This window comes from Lagopus muta, chromosome 4 (genome assembly GCF_023343835.1).
Source record: "Lagopus muta isolate bLagMut1 chromosome 4, bLagMut1 primary, whole genome shotgun sequence".
Lineage (NCBI taxonomy): Eukaryota > Metazoa > Chordata > Aves > Galliformes > Phasianidae > Lagopus > Lagopus muta.
Genome location: NC_064436.1, coordinates 48,482,403 through 48,509,447, shown reverse-complemented (window position 1 = coordinate 48,509,447; position 27,045 = coordinate 48,482,403). Strand labels below are relative to the sequence as shown.

The window sequence follows — 27,045 nt, the reverse complement described above, 5'->3', positions numbered from 1 at the left end:
ATAATTATTTATTTGACTACTATATTGGGCAGCTTTGTATTCAAGACTCGGTGTCAGAAGAAGAAAATTTAGTTCTAGCCTGACTATCTAAGTAAAGAAGTCTCTAGACCCTCTGTAAGAAATTCTGAAATCATCACTAACTGATCATAAAGTATATTTATGAAGACTTCCTTTAGATCTAGTTCCCTCATTGAGAATTGAATTCTGTCAATTCATTGTATCCTGCTGGAAGACCTGCGTAACATTCCATTGCCTTTGTCAACTGAGAGTAGAGCTGTCCACATATTAGGTAAGAGGAGATCTTTCTGCCTGTTAATTTCAGGAGCAGCCAGCTTGGATCTGACACTGGCAGTCGGTGTTTACTTAGATTCTTGAACAGTGGAACTATAAAGCTGCAGCATCATTTTCTGGTACAGTTCAAAAGTTTGGGGAAGAAACCGCACCTTTACATGTAACTCATCAGCAATAACTGACAATTGCTTCATTTTCAATGAATTTGACTATGTCAGCAGAATACAGCAAGTATTGGTATTTTTTCCATTTTCATTCCAATAATGTGGTGATGTCAATTTTCTGAATAGCTTATTCAATTACTGCTAGAAGGATACATTTTTCAGCATACAGGAGGCATTTGCTGAACAACACGTTAACAAACATTCTTCTGTACGAATTATTCCCTCTGCACTCTGTAAACTACATCCCTTCTATGTGAAAAGAAAAAAGGATAACACTGGCAGAGCACTTGGCAAGGCAAAGTCTGCTGTGTTCCTTCCCTCAGTTGCAGAGGTGCAGAAGCTTCAACAACAAAACTTCCCTTTCTGAATTTAGCAACAACTCACGTTGCACAGAAAGGCAAAACTTACACCAGCTGTGATAAACCTAGACTAACAACTTCAATAAACAACCAATAAAGGAAGGATTGAAGGATGGCAATCATCCTCCTTTCCAAAAATGAAAGGCTTCAGGACAAATGAACAGTAAAATAGTAATACATTACTTTACAGCTTACAATTTAGATCAAGATACCAATCTCTTTCAGTATGCCTCCGATTCCATACAGCTGAACCAATAGAGCAGATCAAAGACATTGCAATAAGGATGCAGAAAAGAATCAAAATCTGAATGTTCGTAATACGTTCCACATTAGACATTTTAAGAGGTGGACTTGTTGAATTCTGCAAAAGACAAAAAAACACAGTGGTTAATAAAAGATGTCCAGAGATCTAATTTCCAAATTACAGGCTATTGAATTCTGTTCTAAATATTCTCCCAGGTATCATCATGATAAATGGCATAAATGTTTCACTCAAAGAAAAAGAAAGCAAAACCAAAAAAACCTTAAACACCAACAGCTAACCATAAACATTTAAAACATGATTTAAATATATGTGCATACATCCTATCAGAGCTATAGAAAGTTACTGTTAATTAATACAATCAAATTTATTTTAAAATAACTCCTTTACAGATCAGAAAAGCAATAAATGAGACATGCACATCAGAATGGAAGGCATTCTTTTTGTTGAACACACACAATTCAATTTTGATATTTCAAACACCACCAAGAAAATAACTTCATAGCTTAAGAATGGTTCTACTCCCTCCTTATTTTGTAAAGCAAGTTTCTCTGCATTTTCTGACAACAATGCTTACCTTTGAATTTGAAAGAAAGCTCCACAAGAGGACAGTTTTAGGAGCAGTCAAAAATGAAAAAAGATGAACAGGCAAACTACAACGATCCAACTTACTAACAAAACAGTTTTCAAAAACACAAGTCAAAAACAGAATCAAAAAACACGCTCACTAGGGAAAAACTACTCTTTCTAAGGAATCGATAACTGTCTATCAGCTCTAAAAGCAATTATTTCCTTCAAGACAAACTAATAAATATGCGCTATTACTGACATTTGAACTATTATACTTAATCTAGTCATGTTTTCTTAAACTTCCTTTTTTTGTGTGTGTCCTATTACAAAGGCATATTAAAAGGTAACAAAGTAACTGTAAGAAAATTAAAAAAAAAAAAAAATAAGTCCAAGCGACAAACCTGCATAAGTTTTGTGTCATGTCCTGTATAGACAACGATCCCATGAACCCACTGAGTATTTCTCAACTGAGCTCCTCGTAGAAGAATCTGGTCAGATCCCAATGGAACAGTACTAGAAGAAAGCATTTTTGTATTTTAGCAACAGAACAGTCAATGCCAATGCAATAAGGATAATGCACAATTCATAATTCATTGTTAAGACTTATTAGCTCATTTCTCCAAATTTAGATGATTATAGGAAATACACCGGAACCTCATTTTCAGAGTTAAAGTATTTGGTGTGCTGACTTAGAGAAAATCTGACAGTTTAAAGCAAGTCAAATATGGAGCCCAAATATTTAACTTTACAACAGTACTACTTATCACTTAATTTTGATTATTAACATTAAAGATACGGTACTGCATAGTAAACATGCTGAAACCAAGAAATGTTAATTTTCCTTTCAGATTACAAAGTTTTGTCTAATTGTACACTGAAACATGACAGCTCTTAAAAAATTGATTTTTCCAAAGCACTTCTCAAATCAAATAGTCTTCTCTGAACTCCCAGCTTAATCTTTTCTTACAGCTGTATGAGGAATGCATAAAATGCTGGAAACGTTCAACTTTCTTAAATTTAGACAACTGACTTAGTCAACATACCGTACCTTAGTATCCTTTTTTATAAAATAAAATTTAGATAATTATCTGTGCTCCTCATACAGTTAATTTCCTGGTTTTGCACTTATGCCTATTTAAATAATAGTTATCAGATTTGCCAATAGCGCCTTAGTGCTTGCCATTCTCACTTAAATCTATCATCTCCACAGCTGTTGAAAATCAACATGTTAGGATAACATAGAAGTTGCTTGTCCATAGCAGTTATACCCTCTGATACGTAAGCTATAAGTAGCTCGAGCAAGCCATCATATTTAGTAATATTTCTGGCAGTTTCAGAAAGTTTCATGTATTAATTTCTTCTAAACACTCATTTCCCCTTCTATCCTCTCATAAAAAAGCTTTTAAAGTGAAAAGTCTGCAAGTAAAGAAGAAACAACACATTCTTCCTCCCCTAAAAGTAACAGTAGCAATTTTTTTTGTAGCAGAGTTTTTTTGGAATAAGTTCACACAGAAACTAGGAAAAAAAAAATCTGTTCTGAAAAAAATGTTTAAATATTTTTCCATACAAAACAGGCAAATAACGAACACTACATCGCCATGACTTACAGCCTAGGATACTACCAAAAAAAACAAAAAAGAACCTAAAAATATACAACATACTGAAATTAACATGAATTGTAACATTTTCATTTTGTGGTAAAATAAGAAGAAAATTATTTTCCTTTCAAGTATGAAAGGAACTGAAGGGCTCTGAAGTAGCCAATAATCTTTAAGAAGGACTCATTTTATCATCAAATATTATTTCCTTTTTTTTAAAATGCATTCCTTTCTCTAAAGCATATAAAAGTTATGAAATGGATTGTCATTTCAAGAGTAACCAGATTTTTCAAGAATTTCACCTATAAAAGATGAAAGCAATAGCCTTTTTGATAATATGCCCACGTTATCCCAGATAAACTGGAAACTTTTAAAATTGTAGACCTTCTCTGGAATGCCAAGACTTTCTGTCCCTTCTACTAACATGAAGAGGAAATGAAACTCCAGTACGGCAATAGTTAAAACTTTGTACTCCTACTTGTACTCCTTAAAGTATCAGGTTGAGATCTAAGACTCCGGCAACTTCTTAAACCTCCTGCTTATTTCCCCTCTTAAAAACTGTGATGAGTATGCAGTGAAGTCCCTTTTACTGCAGTAGCCATTCCCCCCCCCCAATCCATCAAACAGCTCTCAAAAGTCTATGGATACCCCTCCAACCTGGAACAGGATTTTATCCTCAAGGGCCTGTTACTAGGAAGACTATTAAAACAGAATGGTGTTTGCAGCCTGTGGGTGTGTTCTCCAGCAGTACTGCTGCACAGATGAAGACAAACAACAGAACAACAGGGCACAGACAGAAAAGTCCCCATCTGCTAAGTGTTACGCTACTTTCAACACTGTGACCGTACCCCATTCTGTAACAGTGCTATCACTGGACAGAGAACTCAAGTCTCTTGGCCTCAAACTTCTCAAAATTGCCCCAGCTCTTGATTCCTATTGTATATTGCACGACTAATCGTTTCTAGCAATATATGTTGCTTATATTCAGTGAAGAATGTTCTTAATAAGGAAATATCCCTTCAGCATACTACCCAGCTAAGGCTGCCACTGGCATATTAATTTCAAGGACATGTTTGAAACCTTACATAGCAAGGTGATTTTCTTTTTATCAAGCATTTATTCACAATTTCCTCAAGATGGTCTTCAGGAAAATGTTTACTTCAGGTCTGGACAGTAAATGTCTACCATTGTAACTTGCCAATCTATTTTCCTCTGAGGGATTTATCATAACTTCAAATTTATCCAGGCTAAAGAACTTTTCTCCTTTCTCCAGCTAATAGTCTTCAACTCCTAAAAATCATACACATTTATGTGCATTAAAAAAGAGCTGCACCTTTCACATACAGAGTTAACACTCAAAAACTGAGGACACAATGAAAATATTTTTGACTTTAAAAGAATCTACAGATCTAGCAAAAAGATTAGTTGTAATGGAGTTCTACTTTCTTGAATATTAAAAATCCAAAAAAGAACCACTGCCTTTTTTACAGCTGCTCTCCCAGGAAATGAAGAGGAAAAGACTGAAAAGACCATCCAGATACAACATTTACGGACCACAGCATTCTTGTGCTCCAGTGAGTTTATAAAAGGAAAGAAGAAATAAAAGGGAGAAGTGTCCATTACTCCTTTTCCTTTGCTTTTCCAAAAACATCAAGATAGTGGATACAGTGAAAAATCTAATTGTGGGATCTTAAACAACTAGATGAATGCTAGTTAGATTAATCTGTGTTACAGATAATATGGGCAGAAAGAGAACTCATCTTTGATTTTTTCTGGTTGGAAATTAGGTCAGGATCCAAAAAAATGTTACTTACCTGCAATTCTTTTTCACTGAAGGTAAATATTATATTAGAACCACACTTTTGGAACTATCCTACTGAACAGCAAATATATGTAAATGTTCCCAGACTGAATTTCTCAAATGACAATTTGCTTGACCAGCAGATGGCATGCTCCTACACATTCTCGAGGCACACCAGCCATCACCACGTTTAATATTTCTTTTTTACTCAAATTTTAAAATTAAATAATTCAGTTAAGCAGAAAAGTGTTTTCTCCCTAGCCAGGGAGGAAGGAAGGATGTGTGGATCTAGTATAACTATTACCTTCAGAGAAGAATTACAGGTAAATGTTTTTCTCTTCTTAACGACAAGTACAGTGGAATTATAATAGATCCACACTCTTGCGACTGAAAACTCCCGGAATGCATCTGTAAGAAATCAGTAAATAAAAATGGAATATAAAAAAGGTATTTAAGAATTAGTTAGTAGTATATATTATCAGTCTAGAAACACAAACATGGATAACAATGCATATGGAGAAATAAAATCCTAACAAATAAAAAAAAAATATAATGTAAATCTTCAGGAATGAAGCACTAAACAATTCTCAATCTAATACTAAATTTTAAACTCCTAATATATCAAATTAGCTTTGAAACTACAGAAGACTCCAAATACCTATTGTGTAAACACTTAAAATTACTAAGAATTTAAGTAGCTTTATAAGCACATATGCTGTAATTGCACTGAGGCTGTCCATTTTTAAAGAAACACTTTCAGTGAGCTAAAGTATTAAATGTCTTTAGGCTACTTAATTAAGAGAATTTGAAGTACATAGTAATGGATTCAGTTCCTCTAACAATAACAAACAACAGGATAATAAAAGAAGAAACAAAAAATCCTGCAAAAACAACAACAAACTCATATAAGAAATTTCTTACGTACAGATTCCATAATACATAATTAATAGACAAGGAATGAGATCCTTACAAAGTGAGTTACGTAATAGCTACAAATCCCCAAAATTTTAGAATTTGGTTCACACACCCTTCTATTATTAATAGCTATTGACTTCTGAAGATCAGCTAGTATTAAAACTCAATCTGCAGACATCAGAAGATTTTACAACTGCAATTTTCTGAAGAATAAAGTGTAATAAAGAATATATCAGAAATTTTTTTTTTTAATTATTATTATTTTTTTTTACCTCTCTGGACTATAGAATGAAGACCTTACTAATTGTATTTGGAGTAGTTTAACAATATGTACTTATTTACTACTGTACTTATGTACTTATTGAAACTACCAAGATCTTTCTCCTTGGATTTACATACCCATGCCCATCCAGTCTGATGTTTCCAACAAAGTCATACAGATGTCGGTTTGGGCTCTCACATTCAATTCTGCCTGAAAGTCTCATCAAGCTTTCTATGTCTTTTATATCTGATGTTAGGGGCAAACCCTGTAAAAAAAAGTTTATCACATTTAAAATTACTTTCCAATTTACCATTCTGCGTATTTCAAATCTGACAGTGCAAGACATGAAAAACCAGTATTCCTGTGGGAATAAAACAGGACCACTACATTTTACAGTGAGTAAAAGTACCCTGGTATTGTAAAATATCATGATGAAGACAGGCTCGTAGATAATCATGTAATTCAGCAATAATGTCCACGCAAAACACTGCACACTCAGTTAAAAACTGCCATTCCCTATCTGCCCCTCAAGGACAATACAGCAATAGCAGCGTCTTTCTGCAGTGCTTTTGTCTCCATTATCCTCTAAAAATAAACATACCTGAACAACAAATCCATCCACTTGTTCACTCACTCACAGGAAACCCCCTGAAGTGCAAGAAATAGCTTAAGGTTTAAACATTTATTTCCTCCATTTAATGAAGGGAACAAAAACATTAATGAGATAGCAATAACCCATGGCTTTTTATTCAAAATAATTAAATTTCACAGCCTTCTAAAAGGAGCACCTAAAATGTTTTATAAGCAATAATAGACTAAAAATAACATTGGAAATATTCTCAAAAATGAAATTCCTACCTGTCGAATTTTTAAGTTTGTCTCACCATCTAAGTTAGATGTTTCAATGTAGCACATAGCTTGTGGTTCACTATTGAGAAAAGAAAAATCCTTAATTTTATAATTGCAATGTCAAAATCCATGAATTTCCTTTAATTTTCTAATATCTGCTTAGCCAATCAGCTTTTCTTCTTTTTTTCCTTTCCTTATCAAATTTTGAGAACTAAAATAATACGCAGTTAAATCTGTGAAATTACCAACAGTACTTCACATTGTCAGAAAAGTTTGCCAGAAGTTACCTTCTCAGATGAAACTCTGCTAAAAATGCAGTATAATTTTATTATTAAGTTTTTACAAGAAATTATACGTAGGCACAAACACAGTATAATTGTAGTGCTTTCTGACACAGACAGTGGTAATTTAAAGATGAAAGATTTTTCCAAAGTGTTCTCTTCCATTTACATCCATATTATAGACTCTTAATGCAATTTTAAAACATTTTTTAAAAATGCCAATTTTTTTTTAAGGTCTATCCAGAAAAATCACAGCTTTCATATTTTATCTCTTTGAGATACACTGATACATGGCTTATGTTTTACACTTTTTTTAATACAATTTTTTATGTGTAAAACACACCAGTGATTTTGTATCTTGTACAACACCTCTAGATTTGAATAATACACAACCATTATGGAGGTGTTAATAAGGCAAACAGAAAGAAGGATAAAATGACTTTTCTGCAAACATAACAAGAGGTAAAACAGGTCAAGATTTCTGAATAACTCCACTCAGCTTCCATCTTCTGCATATGAGGACAGAGCACTTACTATTTATATCTGTGATAAATTAAGATCCTGTAAAGGACCAGTAGAGCCATAAGACAAACAACAACAAAACAAACAAACAAAAAAACCCCCTTACAACTTAGAAGAATTAACACTTACTCTCTATACCACTTTGAAGCTAACGTTTCTCCTTCTTTCTAGCACGGAATTCAAGAGTCAAGAGCTTTTTTTGATATTTTGAATTATACAATTATAGCTACTGGTAAGTCACAACTTTATTCTGCTATCATTCTAAAACTACAGAGGTCACTGTAGCATATCTTTGTGAAGCAAAAACATTAAAATGTACTAAATTATTGTCATAAAGTCTTGTCAGGAGAGTATTTTCTTCTTAGCAAACTTTTCTAAAAATGTAAATAACTTCTGTCTAGATTGTTTGGCTCAAATCACCTGTGTAAAACACTACTACAATCCTAGCATTCTAATTAGTTAATATTAAAAAACAAAAAACAAAAAACAACAACACCCAAACAATATTTTTGTGAAGCACTTTTAAGAAAGGCTAGGGCAGCAAAGACATTTCCAGTAAAACACATGCTTAATTGTAATTACTTTAGCAGATAAGCAGTGACCTCCAAAGTAAATGAATTACAGCTGGATCAAGGCAGGCCCATTGATTTAGTGAAAAAAAAAAGAAAAAAGTTCAGTAACAGTGCAGACAATAGCATAAAGCTGACATGTCTAGGAAACATGCATTTTGTCACAGTACACAAGAACAGTGCTGCTTTTGCCACTGCATGCAGCAGAGAATGCGCGACATTCAAATTTGTGCAGAGGGTCCTCTACCAGTCCTACCAATAATAATCCATATTCTTCACTGAAAGTATGACTTGGTGTTTTATTCTGTGTTTATTTAATGACAACTTTTCTAATAAGATTTCACGAGGATAGTGCAAAATCTTAAAAAGATGGTCTGGAACAAGTTCTGCCTTGTTGGAGCATTATCATCTATTTACACTTGAAAGGATCTGCACTTACATCAACTGTACCTTTTCTAATTTTATAAATGCATGGGTTTTTGCTTAAGAAAGATGAATGGCAAAGCAAACACTATCAACACATAAAGCATTCTTTATAGTTGGTATATGAGGACCCACATACACATATCCTGTGCAACTGGTTTATTCTAACCTTGACGACAGACTGATGAGATCAGCTGGGAGATGCTCCCCATTGGTCACTTTCACTACTTCCCCTACTGCCACCTACACATCCCAGTTTGAAAATGATTAGAACAGAAATATAAGTAATAGGGGAAAAAAACAAAACAAAAAAGAAAACAAATGGACAAAGACAAAAAGACAGAGTTTGAAATTATTATACAAACAATATATGTTAATTAAAATGTCTGATGACATTTTTTTCAAAATCTATTTTCATCAGGTCAGAAATAAAAGAATTAAAATATTTCCATCTCTATTCAAGTGGATCATTTTACTTTAAGGCACCAATTTTAGGCTGCAGAGAACACTGGCACTAAACAGAAAGCATAGAATCTCAACTGACAAAAGATTCTAACCACTCCATTAACTGTTTAAAAGCAAAACTAAACCAAACCACAATAAAAGATTATCCAGCAACATATCTGAGAAGCTGAGTGAAAAGAACATGCTAAAAATGACTTTGTGTTTTCTGTTTTTGTTTTATAAACTTCAATTTCCAAATAACTTGCAAGAACAAAACAGATTTTAAGTCTCATAGGGCTGTTATTTCCACTGTAAGAGACAGCAAGATATTAATTATTTTAGGAAACTGTAATTCTCCAGAAACAACCAGTGCTTGTAAAAAAAAGAAAAAAAAAAGAAATAACATTTGTTTGAAATAAAATCAGGACTGTAGACTTGCATCACTTTTGAAGCCATCAATTGTAATTGGCCATCAGTAAACAGCTGGAAAGCAAAACTATTGAAACAGTCTTCCTGGGAAATTGTCACCATGTGAAGACAAGAATAGGAGGAGACTACATGCTGGTGTGCAAGCAGAATTAGAGGTAATGTAGTGGCATAAGGCTCTCTACAGGAGGGCTGCAACAGGCCCCTAGTGACTCAAGAAAGTTGTTTTAGCTGTAAAAAATACCAGAACTGGATCCAGAATACCAATCAGGATTCACTTCAGGATTCACTTTTGCATGTTTGATCCTAGAAGAAAACCCAATAGGAAAATTCAAGGTGAATAACAGTCATAGAACAGATAGCATATTCTGACAGGGGGGCAAAGTGATGCGAAGCTGAGGTAAGTTCTGACAAGTCCAGTGGCAGCTAACTATTATTTCAACATATTAACACATGATGTAAGATTGCTGTTGAGGAACAAGGCGTGGAAAGAAGCATTTGCGGTCAGATGGCAGTCTTCTATGAGTAAAACAACAGCTGTAGAACACTGCAATATGAATGTCCTCCAGATTAAAAAGGGCAAAACAGTGAAGAAATCTAGAAAAAGAGATAAATTCAGGAGCTTAGTCAGGAGGACTACAAATAAGGTGCTCTGAGATGATGTGATGTATTTTGCAAGACACTGGAGTTTGCATGAAAGAAGCTATTAGCAGGCCAAAACGTTGTTGCTGCATGGTATGCCGTATGTAAAGATCTTGGTGGTGTGACACCAACAAAACTTACAAATGCTTCCCAAAGTGCAGAAGTAATATGTTATTAATTCAGAAGATACTGGATAGAAAAGCATCTGAAGTTACAATAAACATTCAGGTTGAACAAAGGCAGAATTTACAGAAGAGAACTTACAGAATTATCCGGCAACTCTTTGACACTTGGTAATTTATCAGAAATGTTTTCAAAGCTACTATACTTAATTTTGAGATATAATGGAAAATGGCATAAATACATGCTAGTATGCACCACAATCTGTCACTGAAATGCATAGCATCCTAACCCTATTAATTTTATGCACGAGTACATTTGTTCACTTCAGTGGACTTGTAGAGGGCTTATGCCTAACCTGTAATCATACGTGTTACAGTAATACTTTCACTTGCACCAGAAAAAAGATGGCTGTAATTGCATAATAATCATACAGTAATTAATCAAAATGCAATTGAACATGTTTAAATAATCTTAATTTAAAGCTCACAAACAAAAAAACAGCAAAACAAATTCTTAGAATATATCCTCTATTGACCTGATCAAATAGATGTTGAAAAATGTTCATCTTCCACATAGTAAGATGTGGATTTCTTAAATAAGATTGTCCAAGGAAATGATGATAAACAATCTCTGACTGTCCATACAAAAACAATTACAGCATTAAATGCTATGAAGTCTTGACTTCAGGGCTGAAATTATTAAAAATACATTTTATAGAATAAAGTGAATGCTCAGCTCAAAGACAATGCCAGTTTGACAGGCTACATACTATGTTCACGGTTTTCCCCCCAATTTAGCTATCAAATATCAATTAAAACACATTTCTGTTGTCTGCAATATATCAATTTTAATTTATTTATAGGGTGCAATTTGTTATGTACATACCCAAAAATCAACCAGGTAAAATACAGCAGTTGATGTCCAGAGGCAGAGAATCAGCCTCTTTTAAATTAGTATGTGATTTTTTCACAGTTTACTTCCTCAGGGGTAAAATGAAATGCCAGTATTGTTTGAGAACAGTTATTGACAAAATTTAATGAAACACTGTCTGAAATGACAAAATCCCAAATGAACAAAAGATTACATTTAAGAGCGGTGGCATTTTTGTTTATTCCTTATTTCCTTGGAGCAATCACAAATAAATAAATAAATAAATAAATGCAGGGTAGAGAAACCAGCCTCTACACTATAAGCATCAGTGGGCATCTCTACCTTGATGAGAGCAGTACAGTGTCAGCAGGTATATACTCTTTGCCTTTTATTATAACTATATCTCCAACATCTACCTGAAAGAAAACTGGGAATCGGTTAATGGTCTCAAACAAAATATGTTATCCCTTTGTTTTAAGCACAGTAAATATTTACCTTGCTGAATTTCCTAGAAACACTGGTAGGAACTCAAAACACTTTAGGCATTAGGTACTTAAAGCCCTCGAATTCATTGGAGATCTCTTTAATAGGCCTAATCCTGATGTTGGATATGCATTCTTTACTTTTGTTACTTATTGCAATAAATATTTTATTGGAACACTGGAGTTGAATTGAGGATAAATTAACCTCCCTGGGGTCATATTTCTGTTGCATCATGCTAAAGCCCTTTACCTGGTTTCTGCAAAGATTTCATCAGAATTATAATCTGAATCTTGCCTCCAAATTATTGATGATGAATTTTTACTCAAGTTTAGAGGTGTGGAAACCAACACACGTAAGAGATAAGATGGACAGCACAACATTTACTCCTTGAAAGTTACCTCTAGTAGTCCCCTCCTCTAATTAAGGTTCTTATGCTTTAAGCCCAAGTAATTCTGCAGACATAACAAGTAATTAGTTTCCAGAAGGAAGCTTCTTCCTTGGCACTCCAAATAATACTAAGGAACTGCACAGCTTTGCCATATGTGAAATTTTCCTAGTTAACCATATGAATTAGGTGATTTTTAAATGAACTTAAGGGCTGTCATCTAATAGTAGTTTTGGCTGACTCACACCATCAAAACTGACTTGACTGAAAAGTACATTTTAAGAGACAAATGCAACAAGCATTTAAAATAAAATATAGTAGATGATACATTTCCCAACATACCGGTTAATTCTTATCAATGATACAGATTTGCAGAAATAAAGCAAGTATTAGATGCTCTACAAGTCACCACGAAAACATAAATACACACCTTTTCCCAGTGGACAATCTCCCATGCACCATTTCGTAGCACTGAAAAAAAGAAAAAAAGAAGAATTCTCCATTTGCACACTCTAACTGCAGTATACAAGTTTGTGTTAGTTTCCTTATGAAAAGCCATTCAGATGGAGCACATTTACAGAGCATTTTAAAGCATACCTTGTTTCTTGTTTTCAGTCAAGCATCTAAATTATACAATGCATAGAAACTTACTATAAAATGAGTAAGAAAATTCTACAGGGTTTGCTCAATCACATACAGATTGCACAATAATGTGTGGTTTTCTAAATAAGTTAGTAATTGGAATGAGAAATTTCAAAGTAAAAAACACGATGGGGAAAATATCAATTCAGCAACATATTTTTTCTCATTTTAAATAATGACATTCTTGCAAAAAAAGTCACTAGCAGGCTTCTCAGGATCCAGCTGTCCAGACTATTGGCATGTCACGAAACAAACTGACATTGCAAGCACATTCTTCTACTCTAGTTTTAGTACTTTAAAGTTGAGTAATATTTGTTACTGTGATACAAAAACAAACAAACAAAAGAGCTAATTTGCCATTTAATCAACAAACTTCTGTTTTCAGGGAATAATAAAGGTGTCCTTTTTTTTTTTTAATTGGCATTAATTACAAAGCTACTGAAGACTGACTTGCAAGAAGTAAATTAAAATAAAGTTTATAAACAGGTATTAATACTAAGACAGCTACAGGAGACTGCTCTCTTTCAATGTGCCTCCCAGCTTTCAAACTGCCAGGATGCTTATTTAAGTACCTGATTAAAAAATCCAATTCTTATGAAATTACGTCTTAAGAAAATTTATCAAAATCTAGGAATGCATATTGTTTATATGTCTAAGTCTTTGTTGTTCTGTTCAGATTGACCCCTCCTGAATACCTCACTTTCTGTAAGCCATTAGCTAACATGCTTAATAACTCCTTATTAAGAGATTAGCCCTTTTACTCCTCCCCCTAGATTTATTAATCCTGATACATTCAGGCCAATGGTAAATGGAACAGTCTCCGTTACAGATATTAAGCATGCTGTTTTCATGACTGTCTCACCATTGGCTGGTCATTACACCAAATCTTATCCAACAAACCATTTCCCTTCAATGGGAAAACTACAGATCGACAGTGAGGACCAACTGTAATAACGTAGTAAGGAATTTAACACAGTTCAGCTACCTAAATATATCGCCTTGTGTCAGCAGCATTGTTTGTGGGGCCATGGCATAAAACGGATGAGAGAACTGATAAGGGATGGAAAAAAAAAGAAGCACACACACCTTGCAGCAATCTAAATGACTAAGTTTCAGTAGTAGCATAACTAACAGTGAAGTTCTGCTCACTTGAAATGTAAATAAGCTGCCAGACATAGCTAAGAGCTTCTTAAAAACTAGCTACAGAAACACTTCGACTGCTGAAATAGATCCCAAGGCTGTTTCGCATGCAGTCAAGCTGAACTAACAGAGCACTGCTATTGCAAAGGGAAGGTCCTGTTCTGCATTCACCTCATGCAAAGTGCATAGCTTTATGTGCCCCTAATGTATGCTGCCTTCCCAGACCCCTTGATTAGACATTTTAAGCTACCAAGTGGAAGGAGATCATCAGCTTTTCTTGTTAGGTTTGTTTTCTGCTCTACCTAGTTAAGATCAGCTCAAAATGGATGAAACAGAATCATAACACAGTGAGAGACCTGAATCTCAAGAGTACTCTACCCAACCTTGCTCCAATAAGGTTTTAAGCGCAATTAACATGCACTGACATTCATTTAAATACCTTTTCTTACAAAGGAGGGTAAAAATGGTACTGCTATGAGTTTTTCACGTGATAGATTACTTGCCCCGTAAAGCCTTCTGCAGCCTAAATTTCACATTCATACCTCCCATTTTTCAAATGTCTCTAACAAACAGCTTTCAAAAGCATGCTCCATCTGCCCTACAAAAGACCACTTTAACACAGCACAGAAATGCATGCTTCACCACACCTGTGTGCACGACTGTGTCCCAGTATTTATGCATACATTTTGGGGAAATAAAGTCATCCCTAATATAGCATAATAAATCAAAATCATCTGTAAAAGGCTTTTTTTTTTTAAACAGTAATTACAATTTAGAAAGTTAATTTCTTAAGGCTGAGATAAACATAGTCTTTTATGAGCAGATAGATGAAGGAAAATTCATATATGCACAGGTAATATGTTGACAATTTTCTTTGTTTGAAGGACAGCTGAAGGTGGAGCTGGATATATAGCATATTATACACATAATCACTTTTCAAGTTTACAGAATTGTCAAATAAATGAAAACAAAACTGCAGATTAAATTAACTTCTTCATTATTCTTCTGACAATATACCACATCTGACAATACACTTACATATTGTTTTAACAGTACACTAAGATCAGTATTAGGCTTACATGAGCTCTGCATTAGCTTAACTTGTTCCTAAGCACTAGTAATATTTTGTGTATCCTTACTACATTTTCAAATTCTAAGATGCTCTTTTGTATATATGGAATATTGAGAAATCTTAGGAACAGTCACCAAGAGCCTAACGATAGCTAACCAAGCAAAAGAGATGAGAAAGGCAATAAAAATTAGTCTTCTATTCATTTAAATCTCTCTACACTTGGGAGAAAAATTTGAAAAGCACTTGAAGATTCATTATTTGTTGGTTTGTAATCTCAAAAATCTCTTGATTGTTGATTGTAACCTTGAAAGCTATGAATGTCTGTAGATATCCAGATTTTTTTTCATCATCAAGCTTTCCTTTGTTTCTGTCTCACTTTTTCTTTAAAGTATAGGCAAAAGTTATACTCCCAGCACTGTCAGCCAATCGATTTGTGCCCCTGTCCAGTTTCCTGACACGTCCTGTTGAGCTATAAGCTCAGTGGTTTCATACATTTTCCATACATTTTCACAGAATCACAAAATAGTTTGCATTGGAAGGGACTTTAAAGAACATCCAGCTCCAATGCTCCTGCCATGGGCAGGTAACCTCCCCACTAGATTAGACTGCCCCAAGTTCCAACCAACTTGGCCCTGATTACTTCCAGAGTTGGGGCATCCATAACTTCTCATCTTATTCCAGCGTCTTAACATCCTCATATTGAAAGACTTCTTACTTTTGTCTAATCTAAATCTATCCTCTTTCACTTCAAAATCATGACTCCTGGTCTTATCATTACATGCCGTTTTAAAAAGTCTCTCTACATCTTTCCTATAAGACCCCATTGATGTACTGAAAAGTCTCCCTGGAGTCTTCTCCAGGCTGAACAACCCCAGCTTCCTCAGTCTGTCTTTACAGGAGAGGTGCTGCACCCTCTGATACCCTCACAGCCCTCCAGTGGACCTGATTTAACAGGCCCATTTTTCATGCTGGGGGTCCCAGAGCTGGGTGTAAGGCTAATCTGGCTGCAAGTTGTTATTTCAACAGTTCAACTTCGAAGTTTAAAAAAAAACAACTGTACAAGCAATTTCCAACTCATTTCCCTGTGTATTCAGCAGTTAGGATTAGCAACATTTACAAAAAACTTCAAAACAACCAACACACAACCACAATCAATAAGCTTTAAAAAGTTTCCTACCTTGAGTTTGTTTCTTGTTCACCGCATTATCAGCTTTATGCCTTTTCTGAATCAAAAAAGCATACTGATTAAAGACTTCTGTTGACATGATAAAACTTTCACACATAAGATGTAACACTCATTTTTTACAGCTTGCACTCAACCATTAAATGAACAGACTTAAAAACATTTTTAACAGAACTGTGGATTACTTGCATAGTCTTGATCATCAGTAAAGTCACTCCCAGCTCTAGGCTAATACTATTCTATTAAAATGTCTCTCATCCGAGCAATCAGTATTTGAACAAATTTCTTGCACAAAGATATGATGTATTTACACTCCACAACTTTGTCCTTCTCTGCAACTCGAAAAGTGAGTTTAATTTCAATTGCTTTCTGAGCTATGCTGGGTGAAAAATTATTAGAAACAGACAATAATCTTGCATTGCCTGTCACAAGTTTTGATAGTACTTCTGAAGCATATATGTAAAACATATGGTGTTTGTGAATAATGCCTCCTGCTAACATCATCTACTTCTTGTGATTACACTCCAGAAAGGAAGCTTTTGGTTATTCAGTTGAAAGTATTATTTTAATAAACTGAAAAGCCAAGTAAACCTGCTCTAATATCAGGTAAAGATAACTATTTCACTGAGTAAAGAAATTAAAATATAACTGAAGCTAAAGAAAAATGGAAAAAATGCTAAATATTTTACCATGGATCTTTCCAAGGAAAAAAGTGCTATTGTCACTGTCAGTCAGATATTCCTGCAACAATATAGGAAGTACCTACATGTTGAGGCAATATAAAATTAATAGAAGGAAAAATAAGTTTTGACTTGCCTTTGAGCAATTCTGTAGCAATTAGGAACAATACCTTTTATTTTAAAAACTGATATGTGTAAAAACAAACAACCCTGGACCCATACCCTGGCTTTTGCTTCATGCCAAACTAAACACATCAAATTGTAAAGAGCAAATGACATAAAGAAACAAATGACATAAAAGAGGAGGGAGATAATTTTAAAAAGGACACTCTGTACAGTAGCAGCAGCTTCAGTTTTATATTTGCCTAGACACTGACAGATGGTGCAAGTCTGTAAGCATTAACTGCAGAACAGTTAAAAATATCTGAAAGAGCGTGAATTGATTTTATGGCTTTTTAAAAGTGGTTTTGTTTATATAAAAGGAAAGCAACAAAGACGCGCAAGGAGAAGCTGCTTAGTGGGCAGCAAATAGTATAAATGCAAAACACAAATCCAGCCACTTTCTGTTTTGGGGAAGGGAGGTAGTGAAAAAACCCCAAAAACCTTTGCTGTTATCTCCAGTTTTATAGAAAACGTTATTGTCTAGTACCTCATTTAGAGACAAAATTTAAACCCAGCTCAAATGTGTAAGTAGTGAGAATAAAGGATTAATGCGGAAGAAAATACATTTTTTCCTGCCCAAATAATTATTTCAAGCTTGTTTTATTCTAAAATAAGTTCCACTTTCTATGAATTCAGTAGCTTCCAACATTCCATTAGCTAAATTTTTGACAAAACTGCAATAATCTGAATGCTCTGAGCCTGAGTGGTTTCTGTGGAGTCCGTAGAACTTAGCAGTTCTACTCTAAAGCTCATACTTTACCTAATTATGCTTGTACTGTATTAATGAGAATTTCTTGACTATAATCAATCTATATAATAAACAGTCACTGATTTCCCATGTTATTGTCACTCTTGCACATATTAAACACACAAATTGTAACACCACATTCTACAAGATTCCATCTTCTGACAAAAGCAGCTTTATAAGATTTCAAGAGCATTCAGAAGCCAAGAATGGCTCAACAGAAAATTACTCCGAAAGGTTCTTTCCAATATAATCTACAAGATATTTGATCGTTATCTACAAAATACGATCATTAAATACTTACAATATCCTCTATTATCTCCTTAACTGCTGCTACGGCTAAAATAAATAAGAGAGGGACCAATGTTGTGTAACGGCCTGTTGGTGATACATCTGGAATTTGCTATTAAAAAGAGAGAAAAAAAAACTGGGCTTGAATTCCTGATTAAAAACATTTTTTAACACAGTAAGCAGAACTTTCAAATTTTCTTGAAAACATAGAGGTGACAACTAAGTTCGTTACTCAGACAAGGTACTGATTATTTCCAAGTGAGGGGTACTGTCTTAGAATCAAACAAAGCTGATACAACAAAACATTTTAAATTGAACAGTATTCAGTAGTTACTTTCAGAGGTTTTAGTGTCTCCAGAAGGTTCACCTTCATCTTTTGTGTTTCAAACTAAATTTAAATACGTATTCGTAAAATATGATTAAATTTTTTAGTTTAGTCTAACAGAGTGGGCACAACTCCAAGCTATTTTAAATTTGAAGAAGCTATTTGGTATTTTACTACTAAACTAACGAACAAATATTGAAAAGCTACACAACTCTAAGAAATCTGTTTCTGCTAAGCAAATAAGGGTACAGACAATGCAAGTGAATGTGTATGTAAAATAAATGCTGAGAGGATGCAGCTACTTATGTGATACATATTCATAACTATCTGTAATTATCTTTATATTGACTAGAGTTATTAGTGGCAGCAATGATTTACCACAAGAGTATTCCTGCCTTAATACATTTAGAACAGGCAATGTCGCCCATATGACTACAATGAGATTTTGCAAAAAAAGTGGAGTAGTAAGTAGTGCCTCAGTGTAGTTAGAATACATCCTCAATTTATCATAAGAGGTTTACAAAAACCGTCAATGTTATTTATTAGACATTTATTTTTTCTTTCACTACATGGTGTATCTAAAAACACAATATTACTGTATATATGCTGTGTTTCTTGGAATAAGATGAATACACATCTATTTTCAATGTTACCCTAGATCATATTTTAAAGCAACTGTGGAAATCCGGCAGAAAGTTAACGGACAACTTTCTGTCTGCTACAGGGCAACAGTATCCACCACTTCTTCAGTTATTTCTTCCCTTTCATTTCTAGTCACACATGTGACTACACACCCCCATACTAATGGCACACTATTTTTCAGGCAAAATATGAAATCAAAGGGGCACCACATTGTACCCTGCTTCTATTGCCCTGTACCTGTTACTCCTGCTAGCTTACTGATGCTCTTACCTGAAGCAATGCAATAAAAAGAAAAAAAGCATTGGCAGCTCTTCTGAACTGGGAATAAAGGAACCTTGGCAGGAATGTGATAATGTTGTACTTTGCAGTGCTAAGACAAAAAGAAAAAAAATATATACTATTATTACACTATGAAAAAAATTCAAATATATTCCTTCTCTCTCAGTTATACAAGCTTTCAAATATAACAGAACCTTCTGTGATTTCTGTGATAGCAAACAGATTAGTTTTTGCTTAAAAGAGAAGCCTGAAGATTTCTACAAACCAGCCACCCAAGGAAAGTACCCATCATCCACAGAAGCCATTGTGTGCTTCAGTTTTGAGGCAAAAGTTTCCTTGTCACCTCTGCTGTGACTTGGTTACAGGACACCAGGGGAAAAAAAAAAAAGAGGAGCAGGAAGCAGGGAATTGATTGCCCTGAGGAATTAGGACAGAACCTAGACTTACAGATGTTATATTCCAGAACAACACCCTATCCAGCAAGCTATGGCACACTTGGTGATCAATTCTGCACCAGGACTCATGTGCAGAAAAATTCTTGGGGAAAGCATTATCAGTTGAGCTAACATAATGAGAAGGGTGCTACATCAAAACTGAAAAGTTGCAGAGCATCTGTTTCATGCAGGAATTTTTGTGATTCAGTGCATACTGAAGACTAATAAAACCTTACTTAACAATATTTAAATGGCGTGTTTAAGAAGTCAATAAAACTAAAATATTCAATAATGCACATTTTTCCTACAGTTTCAATAATATACAATTTTCCAATGTGGTCTTTCAATATCTAAACTAAAGGTGTACTGCAGGAAAGAAGGCAACAGACTCTTTAGCAGAGTCTGTGGTGAGAGGACAAGGGGAAATGTTTTCAAGCTTAAGAAGGGTAGATTTAGGCTGGATACAAGGAAAACACCTTTTACATTGAGGGTGGTAAGGCACTGGAACAGATTGATCAAAGATGTAGTTGATTCCCCATCCCTGGATACTTCCAAGGCAAGGCCAAATCACTCCCCTGGCAACCTGACCTAGCTGTGGTGTTTCTGATCATCGCAGGGGAGTTGCAGTAGATGATCTTTAAAGGTCCCTTCCAACTCAAAGCATTCTATGATTCTATTTTCATTAAAGGAAAAACAATATCCTTCATCAAGTGGAAAGGTTACCTTTAAAAGAAAACAAAACAAACAACTCCTGATCAGTATTAAGTGAAATTCTGAGGGTTGGAATAACAAAATATATTTAATCCTAGTGTAATTATCTTAGTGAAGCTTTCACTACATCTACCTCTGTCCAGCTATCCAGTGATATGCTCAAAAGCAAAAGATAAACTGAACTAACCAGAAGAATAAATCCGTACTCTAGAGATACGTAAAAGCTGCAGAAGTTCCATCAAGAACCTTCCTACTCAGAACTTAAAAATTCTGAAGGTCAGCTTTGTATATGAAACTGTCTTACTATTCTAGTCATTTCTCTTCATTCCTCCCTTTGGAGTCAGACTAGTGACCTAAAGGAAATAGAATAAACAGAATATTTTCTCTGATTTTGCTCAACAGTATGCATCCTTACGAAGCTCATATGTATTAACAGAAATATAATTTGATACCTGACATGATTATTACAGAACTTGGTTAACTGGGGCTGATTAATGAATATAGTTCTCAATTCTTCTTGATCAGCCAGAGAAGTTTTCTCTGAAACATCATCTGTCTTCTCATAGCCTGTCAAAAAAAAAAAAAAGAAAAAAAACATTTTAATGTGAGTAAGTAAATGTACACATACAAACACATGCAAGATTTAGAGCACTGCGTGACAAAAAGATCCACATCTATTCTGACTGTGAACTCAATTTACTTGTATTTCTTACAATAACAGGTAATGCTCATTTTAAAGCACATTGGTGATTAGATATGAAAACAACATAGTCAAGAAGCCTCGTAAAGCTACAACTGAATTATTGAGTGCACTCAAATAGCTTATACTGCTTCATGGAAAAGTGAAATGAACTACGGTCTGTGACTGACAACCTCTTTCACTTCTCCTGAAGTGCCCCAAGTACTGGGGCAAACAAATGTTTTAAAGGGAAGACACTAAAACAAATAAATGAGCACTAACATGAAAAGAACAAGAAGTTCAGTACTATACTATAATATCAGTGACGAAAAAGTAGTTATCTGTTAATGATGAGTATCATTAACTCAGATGATCTCCACATTGCATACAGATTATTCAACCGATTAGTTTCCAGTTTTGCATGTAAAATGTTAACACTGCTTGTTGCAGTGAGCATTCATACTACTCATTCAATTCTTCTTGATACATTTTCCTCCTTTCCGCCCAATAAACATATAGCACCATTTCCCCTATGTGCCTCTCTTAAACTGAACTGTTTCACAACTATGGTAGTGCAACAATTAGAGTTCCTGTAAGGGTACAGAAGTAAACTTCCTACCAGAAGCTTGGAAAAGTTTTACTATTAATCTCAATGGCAGTAAAACAGTTCACTAAGAGTATGTCTGAAAAATGAAATTAAATACAAAAAGCAGATGTCTATTACAGCTATCTTAAATCAAAGTGACTTACCTGTTCTACTTATTTGCACAAATCATCTGTTTTGAGAAATACTCAGAGAAAATTCATCGTCACAGCCTATTCAAAGGCAAAAAACCAACACGGCTTATCCTACAGTTAAAGGAATTATATTCTTCCAGTCCTCAGGAACCACCTCAGACCAGCACAATGTCTCATAGATAATGGGGAGGCATATTGGTGTGATCAGCTGGCTCCCTCAGTGCCCATGGATACATCTGAACATCCAAGCAGAGTCTGGGCACTGCTGCATTTCCTGTTAAGTGTTCCCGAAGCTGATTCTCCTCCACCCAGGTAAATCCTTGCTCCAGACTTTCCCACCAGTATCAGGGACCTGAAGTTCCTGATATTATTACACAGGAAATCCCCGCTACTGTGTTCACTCATTGGAATTAACTTCCTTCCTTTCAGCTCTCCAGTGAAAGGCACACATCCAACAATTGCAGTCAAGCTTCAGTAAACATTTCGAGAACACCCTTCTGGCCAAGCCTAACAGATTTGGCCCACACAAGAGGCCTGTACACCACTCTTTGCCTGGAGGAACCTCACAATTGCATACATCAGATTAAGCAAGCCATTTCCTTCTCCCATCATTAACGACCCTTAGAAAGGCAACTCCTACCCCTGTCACACAACCAACCAGCTGTGCAGGACTCCAGCACACAGCTCCATAAACACGTACAGCTGTAACACAACTTGACACAGGCACAACTCTAAGAACATGAGCTTTTCAGTCATCACATTGAGTCACAGGTTATACTCCCATCTCGGTCCAGCACACTGCAAGCACACCTTCGTCCCAGGAACACAACACTTCTCAGTTGCTCCATGAAGGAATGTATGTGGAAAAACAGCTACTGAGAGAGAACACTGGAGAAAAAGTTGGAAACTACTCTCTTAGAAGTAGCACTCCAGGTTGACTAAGATCAGGAAACAAGGAAAGAGTTCACACATTTGCAGAATGCACTACTCTATTTTTACATACATTTTTGCTAGTTTTAAAGTTTTTGCAAGTGTAAACCTGCAGTCCTGACAGTGATAGAGGTAATACAAATGTTAGCAGGCATTAAATGTAATATCTGTTTGTTTAAAACACCAAGGAACTATAGACATTTAAACACCAGTATTAAGGCATTTATTTGTTCTTCAAATAAAAAGCCAGAAAAAGATGCTTAGGAGCATCATAAACATTCACTACCTTCCTTTCTATTACTTTGAATTCACATTTCTCAATCTGAACTTAAAAAGGAACCTCTGGAAGTAGGTGCTGAGCCTCATAGGTAGCTCTCTGCAGCCTGCAGCTTCAGTAAAAGCATATTAGACTGCACTGAAAGCTTAATGGTTACTCATCTCCTTCATGCCTCTGCCTGATGTCTGAAATACACTCACCAGAATACAGATTCTGCACTGCCACACAAAACTAAGTATCAAGAAAGTATAGTTTGTCTTCCTCATTTGTGTCTATAAATGTGTGTGTATATATATATATAAATATCTAAGAAATGTATATGTATATATATAAATATCTAAGAGTTCTTAACTACATTACTGAAGTTATTATGCTGACTAAAATGGTAACTATGCTTAATTTAAATGTTTCCCAAGCAATGAGAAACACAATTCCCTTTGAAATGGTCTACTTTCATATATGATTATCAGAAAGAATGTAGAGAGAAAATAAAAGTGTTGAAATTCTAATTCAGCATTTGACAAAGGTCCGCTTCATCCTACTCTTCCACACTGCCATCTCTTTACAACGCATCACCTCTTGGAATGCTATCATCACCTCTTGCTCTCACTGTCTGCCCAAGAACTTGAATGAAGCGTTAGCAGATGCAGGTTCCAGCCCCTATGCAGCTGCTGTTTGCCTGACTTAGCAAGCGATGCCTTGTAGCAGATCAAAAATGCAGCAAGCTTTTCTTGCCAGGAAGCTGCTCCTTTTCAGAGCTGCCTGAAGTCAAAGACTTGCTGCACATCTGTACAGCAAACACCACAGGCACTATTTCTGTGCTCTCTGCACACCAAATGTCTTCAGGGACACTCAGTCTGCATGCTATGCAGGCCAAGCCTAGGACTCCACGTTTCCCCTCCCCCCACCACCCCCCAAGTCTATACATCATGCTTTGTAGGTGAAATTTTTCACTAATTTCTCAAGATATTGAATCTCTGTGACTATAACTTTGAGAGTAAATGGGCATTTCTCTACATGATGCAGCCTTTTTAACTGCAACGACGTATCTGTTGCATTCCCACAGTTAGTTTGTATTCTGCATCTTCAGAAAATGATGAGCATTTCCAATTTCTTCCACATCTCATCCACACTCATGTAGTACAAACATATTAAGTCATAAAAAGCTCTACTTAATCACGGCCATTCTTTCAAATACGAACTGCATATCTTCAGTATGTTTTATTTATATTAGGTAAATACAGAACCTGGCAACAAGTTGTTGGCATTCAATTGGCCCCAGATAATGTCAAGCACTAAAATACAAAGTAGGACATCGATCAAACTACACTCACAAACCTGAGTCTAACTGCAATAAATCACATCAGACTTTTAAGAGCTACACTTCTATGAAATTTTAAAACAAAATTTATGGGTTAGAGCTCAGCTGCTGCCTAAGCCTCAATGCAGCAGTTTCATAAAAGCTGACTGCTTTGTCAAAAGGAAGCCACTAAGTGCTTTATTTCTTCCTCAAAGAGAGCAAGAACCCACTGGCACCAAACCAGTTTGCATGATGAACTCAGCCTACTAATCAAATACGCAGATGCCCATCTCAAAATGTTATCTGAAAGTAACCACAAGAACAAAGGGAAGCACATCCACCAGATCAATTCTTGGTGAAAGCAGCTACGATTTTAGCAAAAGTGGTTTTCAAAGATGCAGTTAACAAACCAGCAAAAATTAAAGATGGCTGCTCTTCTGTAATTCATTAAAAGGTTCCGAGACAGCATAACAACACTGATACAAATATTCAGAAAGTTGATAGTGAAAAAGGTATAGAAAAAACCAGACAGGAATCCAGACAGGAAAGATAAAGATTACAAAACACACAGTCAGTATCAAAGCATCAAAGTATCAAAGCTGTGACAAATATCTGATAATGAAAAAAATACTGTGAAGAATATGAGTAAGAACCTAAGATGAAGCAATTGCTCCAATCTCCTTTCAAAAACATACACAATTATTGCTGCATTACAGATGTCAAAACTGATACCGACTGACTTGTTCATTGTTTGTTCATCGTGCTAAGGGCTCAGAGAAGTACTGTCCCAGGGTTAAAATTAAAGGCATCACTCTACATAGGCTCTTATCTAAGGACACAACAAATACTAAGGTAATAATACAGTAATAATTTTGAAGACTTACAGTGATAAAAAACAGAGCAGCAATTATCACACTTCAAACAGGAAACACGACGCTGCTTTATGTAAAACCTGGCACTGAGAAAGAGCAAACAGCACCGCAAGGTTCCTTGTCCTCTTTGTCAATAGTTAGCTTGTAACACTACTGTTATTTAACTACAGAATTATCAGACAGATTCTATGACACAATATGACAAAAATGTGCTTCAATATCAAAGGAAAGTAATTATTACTTCAATAAAAAAGTTTGTTTGCAAAACTACTGCATAAACTAAAATTATTATCTTGTTCTGCACACCAAAGTTTTTTTGCTAGCACAATGCAGAATGTGGAAGCTATTGATGAATAAACACAAAACTATAAATTTCATTCAGAGTTGCTTAAATAACAGATTTTGACTGAGGATTTTCTTTCAAGGAACTGAGGTAAAATACACATGACAGTGGGAAAAGGCAAGAAAAAACTGGAGACAGTTGCTGGGAATTCTGAGAATACGGAGCCATGGCTGTCCTTTGTCAGGGTATAGGCAACACTTTAAATAAGTTCATAGTAAAAAGTGTACTTTGTAAGGAATAAATATTTTAAGTTTTTCCAGTAAAAGACAACAACTTCAACAACAACAAAACCCAAATAAATAACCATTGAAACAACAACAAAAAAGCCCAACAATCAACTTGAGGTTTCTCCAATAAGAGAACCCACTAAGGACTATGTTTTGTTTCCAACAAAACTTCAGAATTGGCAACTACATTCTGTTACATCATATTTGCAGGGCCTCTTTCTAAACCAGATTTGGTAGTAAAGTCTCTAAATTAGCAGTTAAAACAACAATAAATTCTAAACCCTGTACAAAAAGTTTGTACTTCCAATTTTTCCTTCACATAAATGAAGAAATAGATGGAAGGTAAACACAGATTCTGCCATGGAAAGAAAGGGAAGGAAAAATAAATGACCAACTCACTGAAATCAAAGGAACTATTTTAATACACTTTACTTAATGATTAATAACATTATTTTATTCTCAAAGTACGGCATTCTGAAGCTTTGAAAGCTTGATTCTGTAGCCAAGTACATTTCCAGCTCACATTTCCAAAGAACACAGCACAGTTCAAAGACAAGACAGTGAGACTGAAAAAGTGTGTCACAGTACCACAATAAAACTTTGATAAGAGAACTAGCACTGAGAACCTGGCCTCTGCACCTCTGGGGAGTCAAAGAACAGAAGGGAACTGCCAATTGCAATCAATTGCTCTGACCTATTGCTGCTGAGGCTGCCAAGCCTGCACTGCAACTGGACCCAAATTTTCCACTCTGACCCATTGGAAATCTCAACATAGACTGCAAAACATACTTGTCAGGAAAAAGTACCAATAATGAGCATCAGGTCTGTTAAAATGCTACACAATCACATAGTACAGAAGTAGAAACACCTGAAGATATATTAGGTATCACAAGAATGGACAGATTACTGAAAACAACCTGATGACTACCACATAAATTCAAAATAATTGTCCTTTTCATACATATGTCATCACATCTTACACAAGTTCAGCTTCACCTAGATCTCATGTGGGGAACTGGCCTTTCCTAATATGAAATTGCTGTTAATGTTATTGGCAGACAGCATAACAGCACCTCAAAAATTTCTGCACTTTGTCATCTGAGAGAGTTCACTGAAATCCACAATTGGCCCACT

The 27,045-nt window shown here is 35.2% G+C and overlaps 1 protein-coding gene across 5 annotated transcripts in view; it reads right to left on the bottom strand.

Annotated features, from left to right (window-relative positions):
* Window positions 1–27,045, bottom strand: part of ATP8A1 (ATPase phospholipid transporting 8A1) — a 94,914-nt gene that overhangs the window by 63,513 nt on the left and 4,356 nt on the right. For 2 of the 5 annotated variants that reach the window (XM_048941329.1, XM_048941330.1), the window contains exons 2-11: window positions 20,998–21,112; window positions 19,392–19,491; window positions 18,168–18,266; window positions 16,271–16,316; window positions 12,670–12,710; window positions 11,714–11,787; window positions 7,081–7,150; window positions 6,360–6,487; window positions 2,048–2,159; window positions 1,010–1,175 (exon numbers count right to left, since the gene is read on the bottom strand). In XM_048941329.1, the coding sequence (XP_048797286.1) occupies window positions 1,010–1,175; window positions 2,048–2,159; window positions 6,360–6,487; window positions 7,081–7,150; window positions 11,714–11,787; window positions 12,670–12,710; window positions 16,271–16,316; window positions 18,168–18,266; window positions 19,392–19,491; window positions 20,998–21,112 (951 nt within the window). Of the gene's footprint in view, window positions 1–1,009; window positions 1,176–2,047; window positions 2,160–6,359; window positions 6,488–7,080; window positions 7,151–9,035; window positions 9,110–11,713; window positions 11,788–12,669; window positions 12,711–16,270; window positions 16,317–18,167; window positions 18,267–19,391; window positions 19,492–20,997; window positions 21,113–27,045 lie in introns of those variants that run through there. The other 3 variants (XM_048941328.1, XM_048941331.1, XM_048941333.1) reach the window with 3 other exon arrangements.